Raw genomic sequence first — 17577 nt, 5'->3', positions numbered from 1 at the left:
CATCTTCATTCTCCGCTGCAAGAACTACATCGCCCGGAGAATCTTCAGAGAGCTATTTCCCATTGGTCACCCGCCATTCATTAATTTCACATTATTCATTATCTTATCCATTATGACGTTAAAGACGGTGGGCTTAAGCTGTGACTTAGTTTTTTGATTATATTTGAAGTCAATGTTAGTTTAAAGTCGAATGTGAATCACGTCTTGCAGATTTAGTCTATCGAAGGGCTTTGTCAAATCCACAAAGCAGATAAATATCTTTTGCGTTAAGGTCTTTGTAAATAGCTTCAATGGAGAGCACAATAGGGTTAGTCCTCTAGGGTTATTAGGATCCTTTCTTGGCCCTTTCTTGAATACCGGAATGGTTCTGCTCGTTTTCAACTTAGAAGGGATCTATGCTTATGATTTGGTACAAGTGATTTCTTCTACTAATTCCGTCCCCTCTCCCCATATTTTAGTAACTCATTTGGTACGTTATCGGTGCCTAAACATTTTCTGTTTTTGAGCTGCCTTATAGCTTACTGGTGTTGATATTATTTGGGTAGCCTATTATCTGCCTCTGCCGGTCCCGAGCCCGGATAAAACGAATAGGGTTGAAAGGTGAGACTAGCAACCTACCTCTCGTAAAAAGATCGATTTCTCATAGACCTAGGAAAACAGCCAGTTCATGAATTATATAGGGTGCAAATGTTTGATATATTGGGTTTTTCATTATGTAAATTGATTGAAAAAAATTATAATTCTCAGTTTTCAATCATAGGCTTTTCGCTAATTGCTCCATTTCTAAATGAGAAAAAAAGCAAGTTTTTGCTTATGTGTGACGTGTACTTAATAGTTTTTACAATTAGAAACTTTAATTTTATTAATATTTATTACAATTGAGTAAAAATCAGCTTGATCCTAAAAAAAAGTACTCACATGATAAGGGTGTGGGACCCAGCCATCCCAATATTACTGAGTAATATTGCCGTCTTTACTTACCCGGTTTACAGTTTTGAAAAATTTACGTAAGTTAAAGGGTCGCAAAGAAATATTATCTAGATGCTTATCATCCTAAAGAAAATCTTTGCTCCTCAGGATAACAACAAACAAAAAGTTTTTTTTTGAAATCCCGAACAGTGACAATCAACTTCTTTTTCTGAAAAAAACATTGCACTCCTATCCACAATTTTTATTTACTGTGTTAGTTTCCACATAATATATGACTTTTTCATTGTTGTAAAAGCTATTTACTAATTTGTTCGTTTTTTTTTCGTTTCAGGTTTTCCAGCGGCCGCATATGCGGCATACGCTGCGGGTCGCGGTTACTCGGGCTACCCTAGTTTCGGACTGCCCTACCCAACAGGTAATGCTTTGGCCAGTTTGCATCACCACCACCATCACCACACACCTCTGCCACCCCTGCTGTCCCTCCCCGCCATCGATCACCATCACCCCCATCCGTTGGCGGGGGTGTACGGGGGGATGGCGGCTGCCGCCGCAGCGGCCACCCTGCATGCCATGCCTCTGTGAACGTCGCGCGCAGGTTTGACACACGCAACGCCCTGCGCAACGTGTGCTAATGACGACATATGCAATTTCTTAATAACCTACAAAAATTGATAAAATTTTACTTTCCTTGATTTTTAAAACAATTTAAAATAAATCGGAAAATAATTAAAAAGAAAACGTTAATATTTTAAATTTTGCACAGTTTTCCAACGAACCCACGCAATGGCTTAGTTTTCTTGTGAAATGAATTTCTTTATTTCATTATTCGCATCTACATACGGCAGTTTTAAATTTGACACGGAGCCCCTAATTAAATTTGGAGCGCGTTGCACAAAAAAATATATTTTACTATACTTCACCCAAATGTATATAAGACTACTGCAACCTACAAGCATACTTTTCACCGTTCTCTGTTTTCCAAGTATCTCTCTTTTATGCTACACAGCACACTTCAATTAATATTTTGGTTGATTCTTATCCGCAATCCCGTTCTCAGCACTATGAAACAAGGTCGTGATTATAAATTATAGATGTAATGTTTGTGGGCCCTTTTAGTTTATCATCAGACTAACTAACTAACTAATCTATCCGAATTATGATTCTCCCAGTTATAACGGGAATTTTATTGCTCCAATAGAGATTCCTCAGCAATGATAATTTTAGGTGGAACGTTTGTTTTCTATATAGTCTTCTAGCAAACCGGTTAACAGAAATAGTATTTATTTTTAATTTTTATTGAAAATCTTCATTGCTATTTTGATTTAAATAACTAAATAACCAAAAAAGATGGAAGACGATTAGAAATCTAAAATTTTCGGGAATCCACAACTTCCTCTTGAAGTTTTTTAATATAATATTTATGTGGTATATTGAGTAAGTAAATAATTTAGAAAATGTATTTTCATTGAAGATATTTAAAAATCTCCGTATTTTTTTTGTCAACCATCTGGTGCTATTAAAATTTCATTGGTAATCGCATTGTCTCACATAACTACTTAACACAACTTCGCTTAAATAATGATATTTAAAATATTTTTGCTCAGTACATTGCCAATAGTGCTGCCTACTCAATTTATGAATAGTTCCAGGCTTTAATTGCAAATATTCTGTCGAAATCCGTTTCACAAGGATACTTCAAAGCGTGGTGAAGATAAATTCGTCATGTTTAATTTGAAATCGTCGTTACCGTTTAATAATAATAAATTTAAATATTAGTATTTCTAGAATATTAATAAAAATTGCGTGACTTCAAGCGCGCCTGTAAACTATTTTTCCAATCAAACTAAAGTAAATATATTATAGAACTATTATTATTTTATGGAACAACGATACAACTTTCGAATATTATTTTTCTTTCTATCTTCGTTAACTAAATACTTTTAGCTAGTTCTAAAACTGGTTTGACGTTGCAGTCGTCGCTTTAACGAACAGTAAAATCTAAAATTAAATCGACATTTCAATTTAATGTCGCTTTTAGAAATTTACATTACTCGGTCATATGTTTTCCGGTATTTGCGGCATTATGCGCACACGAGAACAAAGACAGCGAACAAATGTACTCGTTCTAATTATCCAGGAAATATCATTCGGAGCTAAAACAAAAACAATTTTTCGTTAAATCAATACATTAGGGGATACAAGCAACATCCATTAATTTAGAACGAGCGCGTTATTACAGAGCTATCAATCACGATTACCATTTATATTAATTTGAAATTCGGAATTACACACAGTTGACGTGTTTCAAATCAACAGTTGAGTTCAGTTTGTAACGTATCGTAATAACCAATTTAGACACTTAAAAGCAATATAGCGGGACAATGTAGATAGACTAATTATAAAATAAAAGTCCTTCTTTATTTAGTGATGTTAACAAATTACGAAGTAATAATCTATTATTAGAAAAGTTTATATGAAGTTTTCAATGTATATGGATACACATCTTTTACCAAATCAAAATAATGAAATGTTTTCAATTCAATTTTTTTTCTGCGTTCTTGATTCTGGATTTTCTCACATTTGAGTTTGAGGAACGTTAAGTTCAAATACATCGACTTTAACACTTGCATCTTTAATTAAGTCTTTATTAACTCGGGTAAAAACCCGAAGTTTCTGTGGTTTTGAAATCTTAGACATAGCGCTAGTCTGGGAATGTAAAAATGTGCACAATAGAATCATTGGAAGCAACAGGGCTTGAATTGTCATACCCACCCCCTTTTAAGACTTCCTCATTTGCTACATCTTGGTGACACCCGCACATGACGAGTTTCACGTGTGTTTTGCACTTTTGATACTTTTGGTGTTTTCCCACATTAAAGATCCTATCTTCAAACGTCATTATTTGAACGCATAAATAGAATAGGCAGATAAGGAAGAAAAATAAACAGATTTTTGGTTTGGAAGGCTAATCTCTTCTGGTTGCGAAAAACTGTTCAAAATATTTATTTTTTATTTTGATTTTATGGTGTCACTATGATAAAAACGCACTTTTTTAGAATGAGTAGAGGTTTGTCTCTAGAATTTTTTTTAAACTTACCGTTTCCACGTACAAAATATAAAACATGAAACGTTGCTTTTTTTGACATGTTCCTTTGAATATAAAATACGACTAATTTAACCAAATAAATAAATAATAACAAAAAACCTTTTTAATTCATATTTGTAGCGCAGCTGGCTACTTACGTTTATATAAAAAAATATCCTTAATTTTGAACTATGATTCACTTTCTTAAGTTCTTTTTTATTATTTTTAAACACCCTGTATATGAGGTAAGGGGAAGCAAAAATGCAAAAGAATCGGTCTATTAGAGAAATTTTTATTGTTATATTTATGTTATTATTATCTAGTAAAACACTCTGAAGGGCTATAATTGTTGTACCATTACATTGAGAATTATCTGTAAATTCTACAGTATACAAAATGATAGGCGTAGTGTTTAGAACCATATTACAAAGATAACTAATAAATCGGTGTTAGGCGTATAGCAGTATTATCTCTTTTAGGATAGGTTAGAAAGTCTCAACAACGAACATTTGTATGATAGTTGTTTCCCAACCTAAAGTAATATCGGCCGAAATATAGTTTCAGTATAGCTTTGTCTACGTAGTTCAGGAAAAAATCGTTTAGTTTTAAACGCTTTCGCGGCGTTTTTTTATTGTAGATTGGAGTGAGAAATCAGATTCGATCTGCATTAGGAGACGTTTATGCGTGATGATTGCCATTCCATTTTGTGATCTTCGAATAGTTTTCCTTTGATGTGTTTTGACCCAAAATTAAGTGGATTTAATTCTGCTGCGTCTCTTAAAATTTAAGATATTTTTCTAACTTTTCTAACCTTTTGATGTTAATTTCGAGTTTGTCTATCGTTAGCGATAATGATAAAAAGCGAGAAAAGGGCTGCGAGCGAGGCAAAGGCAAAACGTAAGTTTTTTATGGAAGTCATTTTGAATTTCTCGCGATTCTGAGATAATCGTTAATCGTTACATTCATTTAAAAACGAAATTAATATCACGAGATTGCGGGTCGAGACCATCAAATAGGAATGGGCTTTCAAAAGGGGTACCTATTTTAGTTTAAAAGAAAAAATGCATTTATTATTGAATAAGCGGGAGACGGTCCGCTTTTACAACAAAATTGCCGTACGCACAAGGCTTGAGAAAAAGGAGAAACCGCTCCCGCAGTAAAAACGCACTATTTTTGTTACGAATATTTTGAAGATTTTTATCACACCTCGTTGCCTACTTGCTGTTTTCCAAATTCGTCCCTGTCCTCCCTCCAGCGAAGTTGTCGACGATTGGGCACTGCCTACATATATATTTTAATCAAGAATTACCAAAATCATGCAAAAAAAAAGAGAAAGAAACAATCCTTACTGCAAATCGCCGTGTTCACAGAAGCATGGTAGTATCGCAGCTTCGAAATGGTAGATGGTCTTTTTCTAAATTATTACGTCCGAATACTAGGCGTACCCTCTCGTATCGCGATTTCCTCTAAAAACACATAAAATTCTTCAGAAATAAGGCTACTATATCGTTTTGGTATCATCACTTTTTCCAGCCGTTGCAATAATGATAAAACAATTATGACGATATAAGAGAAAACACGCTTGTAGAAAACAATACGAAGATATTAATTACTTTAACTTATAATAAATCATTTCATCAACACGAGATAATAGATATCACAAGGTACTCGAGATCTCGACGTGCTTTGAACAGTTAAATAAACTTGTTTCCGATTAACACGTTTTTGTAGCAACGAATGCATTGTTTAATTTGCCGTTTTTCCAGTTAACGAAAATAGGATGAAAATCCAATAACAAGTAGTCAATTTATGTATCAGTAGGAATCGATATTTAAAACTTGCTCTGAAATGCTGTCATCTGAACATAATTTCAAATCAACCTTGCACATTGAAATTTTCACTTTTCATCACTTGCTACAGTATCTTACCCTGATTAAAAAGTTTTCAAGGAACGACGTTCTGGAAAAACATCTTTTTAATAAAAAAAACAATCAATTAATCAAAATATTTTTCGCCAGGTAAGTTTTTTTTTCGATAATCGTCGCACGGCGATACAAAAAACGAAGAAAATATGGCCTTATTTTTGGAGAAACCCGCTCTGCGAACATTCGACTGGTTAGAAGCCCGGTCCTGGACTCGGTACGGGATCCAACAAAAGCCTCTCGTAATTAGACGTCGCATACGGACCTTTACACATGCAAATAGATTCGAGGGGTTGAGTTGGATCTCGGAATCCAAACCAGCGCACCATCTTTGCACACCAAACGTGCCCGTCTCTAACGAACTGGTCGACTTCATCTTTCGAGACGTTGGGAAATGTCGGTCAATTCGGTAAAGAGAAATAGTTGGGCCTGGTTGACATTCCTCCGAACACTCGAAATAGGTAACCTCAAAGTACGCTCGACTTGATTTCGGCCGGGGGTGGCAAAAGTGCATTTCGGCGGTCAACGCGGGTAGTTTGCGTAATTTTCACTCAAACTGCTCTTGAATTTAGTAACAGCCGCCTGTGTAACGTATATATCGAAGGGTATTCCCAAGGTACAAGTAAATTGTACTTTGAGCTTACCGACCGAGTGACAGACGATCTCCCCTTAACAAATGTTATACAAAAAATATTTATATATTGTGTATGAATGTACGTACGTACGACTGTAAATACTATAATTAATTGGTAAGATATGAGTATTCGATGTTACGAGACTGTTGCTTAATGTTGCCAAGAAATTTATTATTATTGAATAACGCAACGCCAATCATTATCGTCAAATAAACAAATGTATGATATATAGATCGCCTGAGTTTTTGTTCGGTTAATTTTAACAAATTTCATGCATAGAACAAAATGCTGCTGCTGATTGTTTGACCGAATTTGATTCAATATTAATCCGCGTTCCCTAACATATGAAAAACGCACACTTTTTGGGCTTTGCTTGTTCTTCATATCTAATAAGCACTTTTTACTCCAACTCACTTGAATTTTTGTTGGTTATTTATGCAATAATGGTAAAAACAATCGTACCCAATTTTTTTACTGATTTCAAAGTTGTCGCAATTACCAAATTATTCGTGGATAGACAGTTGCCCCATATCGACCATGATAAAACAACTTGATAATAATAATAATGGTTTAGTAAATCTTTCGTTCTTATTATTTTGGAACGAGAAAATCTACTTAACTGCATCTTTCAAAATAAAGAAACCAAGTTTAATCGAAAAGACAAACTTTTACATCATTTATGTAAACCCTTCATATATAAACTGCGGAAGCAACTAGTGCTAGAGAATATTTGCAACTTCTCGGGAAGCTTATTTGACATTTGTAGTTAAGGTTAAATAGCTAGCAATAGCTAAATACCTCACTAGCATTGGCGTGAATGAGGAATCTATTTTGTAGTGCTAGTAGTAATCTTGTACAATTTTAAATATTTTTGGCTTGACTTGTCTTGAAAATGATGAAGGTTCCAATATACACAATCAGCCCAAATTTTAATTATTAATAAATAACTAACCACAGTTTGAAATTTTTATTTGTTCCAAAAAAGGTATATAGTATAGTAGTAAACCTAACTTAGGATATTTAAGTTTAATGTCAATCTAGAAATTTCGCGAACTCTTGTAAATCCTTCGTCGGTAAATAGCGAGAAGAAAATTTAAAACAATAAAAAGGTCCACTTATATAATTCAAGAACAATAAACCCCCGGAAGATTTATCCGTTCCATAGACGAGCGGGTTTCGGTGGAAATATATTCGTAAATTTACCAAGTTTTTATTTCATGAATAAATGCAACAGTGTAAAATACATTTTATGATATTGCCGAAAGTGCATTAACATAAAATTGCGTTTTCTAGATGCAGTCGGACGAAAGCTGCCAGACCGCGATGAGAAGCGTGATTAAAAATCGCTTTTGTAATTGTTTCGGAAACGAAAATAAATTCGGCGCAGTTGCCTTTTCGAATTAGTTACGTTCTGGGTGGATTATGTTCGCAATAAGTCAGGCAATTCAAGAGATACCATATAAATATTTCGGAAACTGAAACGTTATTAGCTTTGTTAAGTCGTTTTTCAAATAGTTTCGCTTTTCATTTCTGAAAAATTTAGAAAATTTAACAAATTTATTTCGTTGAGGTTAACTAGTAGATATTTTCTTTTATTTCGAGAAAGTTTAGGTTTAGAGTTTGTCAATGGAAAAAAAAGATGATTGAAGTTAGGAATCTTTGTTACGAAATCTGACGAGGCATTAGATTTGTGATATTTAAATATTTTTAGCTCTATCATTTACGTTTACGTTCTCTTAAAACTTTATCATTGAGTTTTGGCAACTTATATATATTCTTCAATTTTGGCTAAGCAGCACCACAAGAGAATTGAAATAGGACGATCAAAGCCTTTTTTTAACCAACTCATATAAGTTTTAAATACAGGAACATATGGCGACGCGTCATCCGAATTTCTCGGATTTAAAAAAGACCTTGCCGCAATGTATTTTAAAGGATATGTTAACAAAATATCTAGCTCTGCCTGTTCGGTCGTTAAAAAATGAAAAATGGTATGCAAAAAACGTCGACCTAAACCTATCCGAAAACCTAATCGAATCGGTGCTACCATTATGCACAGAGTGAGAACGAGAGGCGCCGCATTTTATTCTGTGCATTCACGAAGTTAATTTTTTTTTACATTGCGCTCTATCTTGGAAATTTCGCACCTGGAGCTTGCTCGGAGCCAATCTCGTGTGAATGGCACCCAGTGCTACAGTTGATAACTTTTTCAGGAGTTCATTAAAATCGCGCGGGAAGTAAAGTATCGGCCGTTTAGGTGCTTTTATTCCGAGACGGGAATCAGACGGTACGAAACTTTGTGTATATTACGGGCAGTTCTATTAAAATCCTCTTTCCGTACAAGCCCCGTCGACTTGTAGAATTTTATCGGCGGAGACAAAGTTTACCCATATCCAGACGTCTCTTTTCTTTATTTACGCTAACAAGGAAAAGTTTGAGATCTTATTTTGAAAGGTATTGAAATATGAAATTTTTGAGTTTGGAGTACCTACTCGTGTAGGGATTTTACAAACCCTTCTTACAGCATTGCATATATCAAGAAGCGTTCAAAGTGCATTGCGGGGTGTATCAGTTTTTTGTGACAAGATTTCATCAGTCGTTAAGTATTTTGATCATTTTAATGCAATACCATTGGAAAAAGCAGTAGCTATTACTATTATTATCCATATCTTCGCCAAAATTTAAGTTAAAAAATATATCAACCATAGTTTGACTCTTATATCAGGTTCCGAAAATATAAAAAAACATCTACTGACACATGAGGAGTTCTAAATGCTTTATTTATTAAATTTATTAAAACAATTTTCAATTTTAGAGAAAATCCCCTGCCAACAAACGTTGGTTTTATCACACATAAATTCTGGGGACACTTTCTTAGAAGGAAACGAACTCGAAATGGTAATTTTTTTACTGTTAAATAATTTGTTTACCAACATAAGAGCAAAAGAAACAATTTTTTTTATTATTGAAAAGTTTATGGGCAAATTCAAAAATTACAATCGCTTCTGAAAACTTAGGTAGGTGGACTTATTTTTAATAATTCTCTATCATACATCAGTAAATCTCCTCCGTAGGCTACAAAATCTTTATATGCTGACCAGTTCTGTGTAATTTACCACTGGGAGCAACAATTTCTTTGATCTGTGGACGAAAGGGAAATATAGGAACTGGAGATACCACGCCTTACTGCAATTATAGATATTAAGTCAAACTTTGCCTTATCCAAATGTTACTATTTTGCTTGCTCCAAAATTGAAAAATTGCTATACGTAAAAATTTTAGTGGTAGCAATATGAAAATTGACACCGGGGGCTTATTTTAGCTACATGTATTTTTTTTTTCTTTAAAAAGGAACAAAGGTAAATACGAAATGATATCTTGTTTGTCAGAAAAAGTATTCAACTTTTATTTACTGTGTTTATTAAAATATTGAAAAATTAAGTTGATCAAGATGGCTTTTATTTTTTTATATATCAAGGCTACTGACTAGGTCCAGGTATATATATACCGGGCGTTCAATTAATTTTTTTTTAGATATCTCACGGTACAAGCATTTGCTTTATCGAAAAAATGTAAATTCAAAACTTGTTTTTTTTAAAGCAGAATACAATAAAATTAATTTCTAATATACAGAGTATCTCATATGTCTTCAGAGCACCTAGCTTCTATACTTTATATTGAAACTCAAAAAATATTGACTTGGTTACCGTAATCAAGAATTGATTGAGATAATTAATAGTTTTTGAATATTTTTCCAGCTTAACGAATCTTGTAAGTGAATTGAATATTATAATTAAATGTAAGTCTACACTCAACAATCATGAGTTTCCTATGCCTAAACTTACAGGATTTCTAGATTTTAAAATTTGAAGCGAAAAATACTCGAAGAAATTAGGCTAACGGACCGTTAATTCAGCAAAAAACAAAAAAAACAGCGCGGCACTATTGGAACAACTAACCGACCAATGAATCATTTAATTCATCCGGATTAACGCACACCATTGTGGTGGACGTAAAAGGGAAAAAAGCCCGTTAATTACGCTATAATTAAAGTTCACTTCCTAGACGTATAATAGTTGACGTTGGGCGTTGCTCGCACCGCTACACAAAACCACGCCAACCTTAAAAATTAATTAACCCCGGGGTGGTCGGGAAATGTTCGCGCGGCGGCAACACAATGGACTGCGTGCGAGATCGCTGGAAGAAAATCGGATAGAATTTTATAGAAGACTAATTGCCGACCATAATGGATTACGCTGGTTAGTTTCGCGGCGAATAAGGTGGCCCCGGGTTGATTTATTCGGGTTAAGTTGACTGGCATCTACTATTGCGGGGGATTCATATGGGTTCAAAGTCAGTAAATATACCGGAGGGATCGAATAGGTCTTTTACTTTTCGTCCTATCAATATAATAATAAAATTGCCCAATAATAAATTATTCATATAATTTATAGATTAAGCACAATTTACGCAATTCTAAAGTATAACTTGTGACACCGCAAGCAAATGTATACGAAATTAATGATACCAAGGAAATTGTAACATGTTTCGAAGTATTCTGATTGATTTCGTCAAGATGTTGTTAAATATGGTAATTGTTTTGATAAATCAAATGTCGAACTTTACTCCAAGATATTTTATCGTATTTGAATAAGTAATGATTGTACCATCAGTGGTATAAGGCTGGCATAAGTTTAACTCATTTGTACTTCACCAATTTTTGAAGAACATAAACAAACATCTTTAATAACAACGTATATCAAGAAGGTTATCAATAGGGTTCCCAATTTAAAGTTGCACCTTACAGAATCGAAACCATTATACGGAATATGCTGTGCACGGTTGATGTAAAAAAAATTGTGGAAATTTCTACTTCAAGCCTGTCAACTTTACCTTTTTGTCAAAATTTCTGATCTACCAGTAAGAAAAACAGCTCTCGATGGAAGATTTTCTTAGCTACACTCTGAAAAATTCGGTTATACTAGTTTATGGTCAACAGTTGAATGTATTTAGAAGATAACTCACGAAACGAACGGATCTTTGACGTACGCACATTATAAATAAATGCAGAATAATCTTTGTGACTAGTACGGTCCCTTCTGGCCGATAAAACGAGTACACTGAATTTACGAAAGACATTGTTGCCATATTTCGAAATGACTAATGATCTGAGGGAATATAGCCCCGGATCAAATCCCAAAATTAATTAGTTATTTAACTACGCCATGGAGGAGTGGAAATTAAACGGCCTCCTATTTATTCCAAATTCAGCCCCTGTTCGATAGCGGCAGTTAATTTAAGGGTTTCCTATGGCGCGGGACCTGTTCAGGAAAGGCCTCGTAAGTTGCAAGGCTCAGATATCTAGTTTCACCATATAGTTTTATACTGAAAGGGTCAATGCAGCCTAGTTAATTCTAATGGATTTTATGGTAAGCTAACTCCAACAAAGATTTTGATATTAATTTGCGTTCTTTTAAGACAGTTTCTATTGTTAAAAGAACCACAAGCATATTACCTTTTATTAAAAAAAAAGTGGTTATCTAATCTAATTGTGTGAACTTTTTCTTCAACTTTAAAAATATTAACGATTGTTCTATTACAATAAACTGATACACTCTGTATAAATATTGTCACATGGTTATACACACGAAAAGTACTTACGAGAAAAAAATAATTCGGGTCGACCAGGAAATTATAGTATCCAAGAAATTGGGATCAAAAATATAGAAAAAAAAGAATCAGAAAAAATACTTTTGACTAAAATAATATGATTTTCCTTATGATAAATTGCATTTGAAAACTGTTTTTCAAAATTTGACTTTCTACAAATTAGTAATACGATTAAAAAAAGGTTCAAATTAAAAAAAGGATAGAAAAGGAAGAAAAACCCACAACTTAACTTCAAGCCTAAAGAAGTAGTTTGGGTTCTTTTTTTCTTTTCAAAATAATGCAGGAACGTAGTTAGATAAACGATATATCAAATTACACGGGAGTTAATAATAAATATGTGCTTCTTAAAAAACATGTTCTAATGGAAAGTGTTGTAGAGAATATTGGATTATTTTAGCAAAAAGCATTTATACTTTTTTATATTATTGCATCTCGTTTTATTAAATTCTGGTATATCGTAATGAAGGAAAAATGTGATTTTGTACATTTTTCAAACGAAGTACAAAATGCACAGAGCTTATTTTAAAATACTGCATGTCCCGAAATGTATATAGGTAATTATTTAATAAGGAATTCTTGCTCGCGTTACTTGAATTCAAATCAACAGTAGCAAAAATACAAAAGGAAAAGGTGCCCCGTTTCCGAATATCATCGTGAACCTTTCCTCGTTATTTATTTAAAATAGCCGGCATGCCTCCACTTTTCTAGGAAATGCAGCGCTAAGTACCGCTGATTTATTTACTACACTTTTCGGACCGCCTACGAAACTTTGCAATTAAATTTTGAGATACGAAAATTAACTTCCATGCTCAAATATTTATTAAAGTTTTGTTCTTTACGAATTCCCCGTACTTTTTACTTCGCGATTTGAATTGGATTTCTGGAACGACGGGACGCCAGGTGCGAGGTTTCCTTCTTGCGGGAGGTGGCAAAAACGACGCCTTTAATGGACCAACAAAGTTTCGTCCGGGATTGCCCCCTCTGCAGTTAATATTTTACTGGGACCTTAACGTACTTCAATACGATTGGTATTCGATAATGCAAATATAGTGCTTACGAAGTGAATTGGAACAGGGATAAAGATATATTCCCAAATAAATTGTTACTCATATTATAATAAGGATTCACACCTGGCTAACAATATCCCTACAACTTTAGAAGATAGCAATAAAGGTGTATTAAATCGTGTCCTGCTCCGTTGGTATCATTAATAATGATTCAAGTTCTCTTATTAAGCGTACTTTCCAATATTTTAACGCATTTTACCTCCAGCAATAGTACGAGTCAGAAGTCGAGGCAGCTCGCTATTAAAGATTATTGATTTGATACTTGATCCGCCCTGTAATAAAAATTATTGAGGAATTAAATATTTTAAGCAAACGAATTTTTTTGATTGTGGTTTTCTTTCTAGCACATCTATTTCCAATTATAGACGAAAAAAGTGATACAAAAGTTGGTAGGTCCAAAATTATTTTTTTCGGAATTCAATTCCACTATTGACAGCAGCGGTAAAAGTTTGGACACAAGTGGCTTTAAAGAACCTTATTGGAGTCTCCCTAAAATATTTCCTAGCGCACCTCCAGAATGGCTGAGTAGAAACAGAATCGGCCTGAATTTATAAAAAATGCTTGCCGGCACTCGAACTGTTTGCTACGATTTTATTTTTGTTAATCCTGTTATCTGATATTTAATCAAGATTCGTTTTGCTGGGACCTTTTTATTGAATTTGAAAATTATCATTATATCTTGCTCGTGCTTCATTAGAACGGTATTCCATACAATCGCCTAGGTTATGTGTTTATGGTGTTCCAGTTGACTTCGTATAGACGTACAGTGCCACAACTTTCTATGTCACTAATCAACTATACTACGGTAAAAATGAAGGCGAATATATACAGCAAAAATATCCTAGCGTTTTTGCCAATCTCCCAATTTCTTATTTCCGTAACAACTGAAATCAAACAAAATCGACAAAAGAAAACTAGGTGATTAGATGATAGTGCGCGATTCTACGTACTCCACAACGTCATGGAAGTTATCTACACTGAGGGGCGAGTAATACTACTAATTCTTAGTGACGTGACACTAGAGGTCGTGTGTGGTTATTTTTACAGTTGCCAAATAGAACTCTAGAATCGTCAGTGTTTAACAGTTTCTTAGTAGTAGAAAAACTTTTTATCCGTAGTAATATTAACATTGTTCTATATAATTTCGTAGATGCCGATTAAAAAATTTGTTAGTGGTAAATGTATTAGTTTATAGTTAGTCACTAATACATTTACTAAATTGATTTACTAATATTGTAACAATTTAGAATAGATAATAGTTTGTAGCTGACTTAGTTGCGTAGCTGTTTCACATATGACAGTATAATTTTATCGATGGAATTTTTCCCGCTGGATTTAGACAATTTCTTAGAAGCTGTTTAACAAATTGACAGTCCGTGTGGATTAGATTTTAGTCGATGTTTTCTTAGAATGATATTCGAACCAAAGACTTTTCAATAGCTTTGGCCCGTATTATCATGATAGATTACTAAATCTTAGAAAGATAGCCTCGTTTAGAACTTTAGCCAAGTGTTATACGGCTAATTATAGTACACGATATTTACATATTGACATACAATTGACGTTTTTTGGCAATTGGGATCGATGGACGGTAAATGTTTGCCTGATCTTTGGTATAATTTTGAACTAAGTTGAATTTTATTAAGAAAAGTTCATGTACCCTCACCTAACTATATCTGTAGGTGTTTTTGATCAGCTATATTATTATTTTCCTAATTTGGTAGAGATAGTATCTATAAATAACATGAATATAGAGCTGATTTTTGGAATAAACGTTCATTAAAATCTATGCCCTCTTGAGTTTTGTGGTTTCTTAAATGTTTAACACCAATCCAAAGTTTAAGAGGTTTAGAACATATATGTATTTTGAAAACTCTTCGAAAATGTTTGAATTGAAACTCAAAGAAAACAGTGACATTTTTTTATTTACTTCTCGTTTATTCCATAATTAACTAAACTAATCAAAACTATAAGCTTGTATCAAAGACGTTTTCTTTTATTTGATTACAACATTATAAAATTTGAAACGGACGAACACACAATAGCACAATGGCACCATTAAATTTTAACTCTTGATGAAAAACTCTTATTGAGTTTTGTTACGAAATTTTGAAGTAGAATTAGTAAAAATAAAATTAATTTGAAATAAACAATCTTCAAAAAAAATATTCCAATTATAACATTTTAAATTCAAAATACTTAAATCTCTTTCAAAAAAATATTTTCTTATTTTTAAAAAACATCCTACTCATAAAATGTTTCGGCTTAAAGTACAAAGGTTTGCGTAGGCAATAACCATCAAACTAATCAAGTTTTACTTTGCAAACGTTTCATTTTTAAATAGGGTACAGTTCTCACATTAAATCAGGCTAAAATGACCGAAAAAACGCTCCCTAAAGTCCACGCCCATTTTTATTAAATTCGGCATTGATAAATGAGTCCGTAAATATCACGGAAATTGTCAAAAAAGTTCCCGAACGCATTTTTGTCGTCAATATTCATTCATCACCTGACCGGATTCGCTCCCTGAACCCTTCGATCCAATGGCGTCGATTGTGGTGGGACGAAAAATGTTTGCCGCATTCATTTGTATTTCAGAATCTACGGAAAAGAAACGCCCCTCTTGTACTAAAATAGATGAAAATTTACGACCCAGTTTTTGTTTTTAATGATGGCGCAACTAAATATGTTAATAATAATTTCGCTTGCCAACCGACGCCCATGGTTTTGTGGTTCGACTTTTATTGCCGAAGTTTAATTTGAACGTCAGAATTGGGGATTTTTGCTTTTATACGTCCATCGATTGCAGGCCTTAAGGTTTGGCATGGGAGTAGATCAAGATGCAATAAAACTTGCCCCGGAAGACATGTTTTCATAAAAGGGTGGATTTGGGCGCAAGCATATTTAGTTAAAACTCTATGAGTATGGAAGACATATGATAATATGGATTCTCTGTCTTACACTCTGACCTACACAGTAACTAACTTATCGGTAGACATTTAGGCCTCTATAGTATAAATTTAGAAACCAAAGGATCAGATGTTAGTGTATGTACACGGTGTTCAATTTTTGATGTTTTCAAACGCACAGGAAGAAGATTCCTATAAAGATAGAGAGTTACCGTTTGCGCAATTCTGGGCCCTGTTAGTAATGTACTTAGTTTAGTTTTTGATGCGTAAACCAAAATTGAGCTTTTAGTAATTATTTTTTGTGATTTATTCCTTGCCCTGGCCTTTTCGAAAAAATACCGTTATCTATATTTATTTTTGAAAAATGATTTATATTGAGTTAGACGGTCTCGAATACCTATTTAATTTTTGAGTTTCCATGATTACTTTAATTCTTCGCCATATAATTAAATTAGAGGATTATTCTAAAATATCTCACGGTAGTTGTTCATTTTTCTCCTTCCTAAATTATGAAAATTGTTGACATAGAAGGAAAAAATATAACGTACTTTCGGGAGCTTTCCTAACTTCTATGGCCGTATGTCAACCTATTCTATATTCTATATTCCATAACTTGTGAAAATTGTACCTCATCGGACTATATAATTTATAAAGTAAATTTCATATTTAAAATGGAATAAAAACCATTTCAAATTATTTTATTGGATATGATCACGAAAATTACTCATTCTTAAATTTGCTTAAAAATTTCGATTGTGATGCCTCAGTTCAAAGTAAATGTAGACAACTATTTGGAAAATTCGAAACATTAAGGAAGAAACATGACTAAAATCGCTTTCGCTATTTTATGTGTTAACGTATAACAGGGGGCTCTGAACAGTAATTTTTCACTATCTGAAGTCCTTGTACCATTCAAAAGCTTCCGTTTCCTCAAAAAGTAAGCCAGAAATACGCAATCACTAACCTCCTAACTGAAAAACCTAAATACGAAAAATTGAAAACCCCGCATTACACGTCTGCTAGTGTATATATAATAGATACGTACTAATGTAATTCCCCAAAAACTATAGTCGCGTTTTTAAGTACCCAGTGTAACATCCGAAACTTTTTTGGAATAATTTGTAGACGTCGTTTAAATAAAGTAGTTTAGATTTTTTTTAATTGACAATAACAAGAAACATTTGTTAAATAATGAGAAAAATAGTTCAATTCTTGCTAAATACCTAAAACAACGTTCTTAATTGATGCAGGAACGGTTGCAATCGAACATATGCAAATTTAATTCTAATAAAATATATTTATATTATTTATTGGAAATCGGATCGGTATGCTTTGCTTGCGCCATTTTAACGGCTACCG

The 17577-nt window shown here is 33.5% G+C and overlaps 1 protein-coding gene across 1 annotated transcript in view; it reads left to right on the top strand.

The window, feature by feature from the left end:
- Positions 1-17577, top strand: part of LOC132703168 (RNA-binding protein Musashi homolog Rbp6-like) — a 56707-nt gene that overhangs the window by 26736 nt on the left and 12394 nt on the right. Inside the window, exon 5 of the mRNA XM_060672296.1 lies at positions 1262-1345. Within this exon, the coding sequence (XP_060528279.1) occupies positions 1262-1345 (84 nt within the window). The remainder of the gene's footprint in view (positions 1-1261; positions 1346-17577) is intronic.

Source organism: Cylas formicarius, unplaced genomic scaffold (genome assembly GCF_029955315.1).
Source record: "Cylas formicarius isolate icCylForm1 unplaced genomic scaffold, icCylForm1.1 PGA_scaffold_6__28_contigs__length_40554024, whole genome shotgun sequence".
NCBI classification, from domain to species: domain Eukaryota; kingdom Metazoa; phylum Arthropoda; class Insecta; order Coleoptera; family Brentidae; genus Cylas; species Cylas formicarius.
This window is presented reverse-complemented; position numbering and strand designations above follow the sequence as displayed.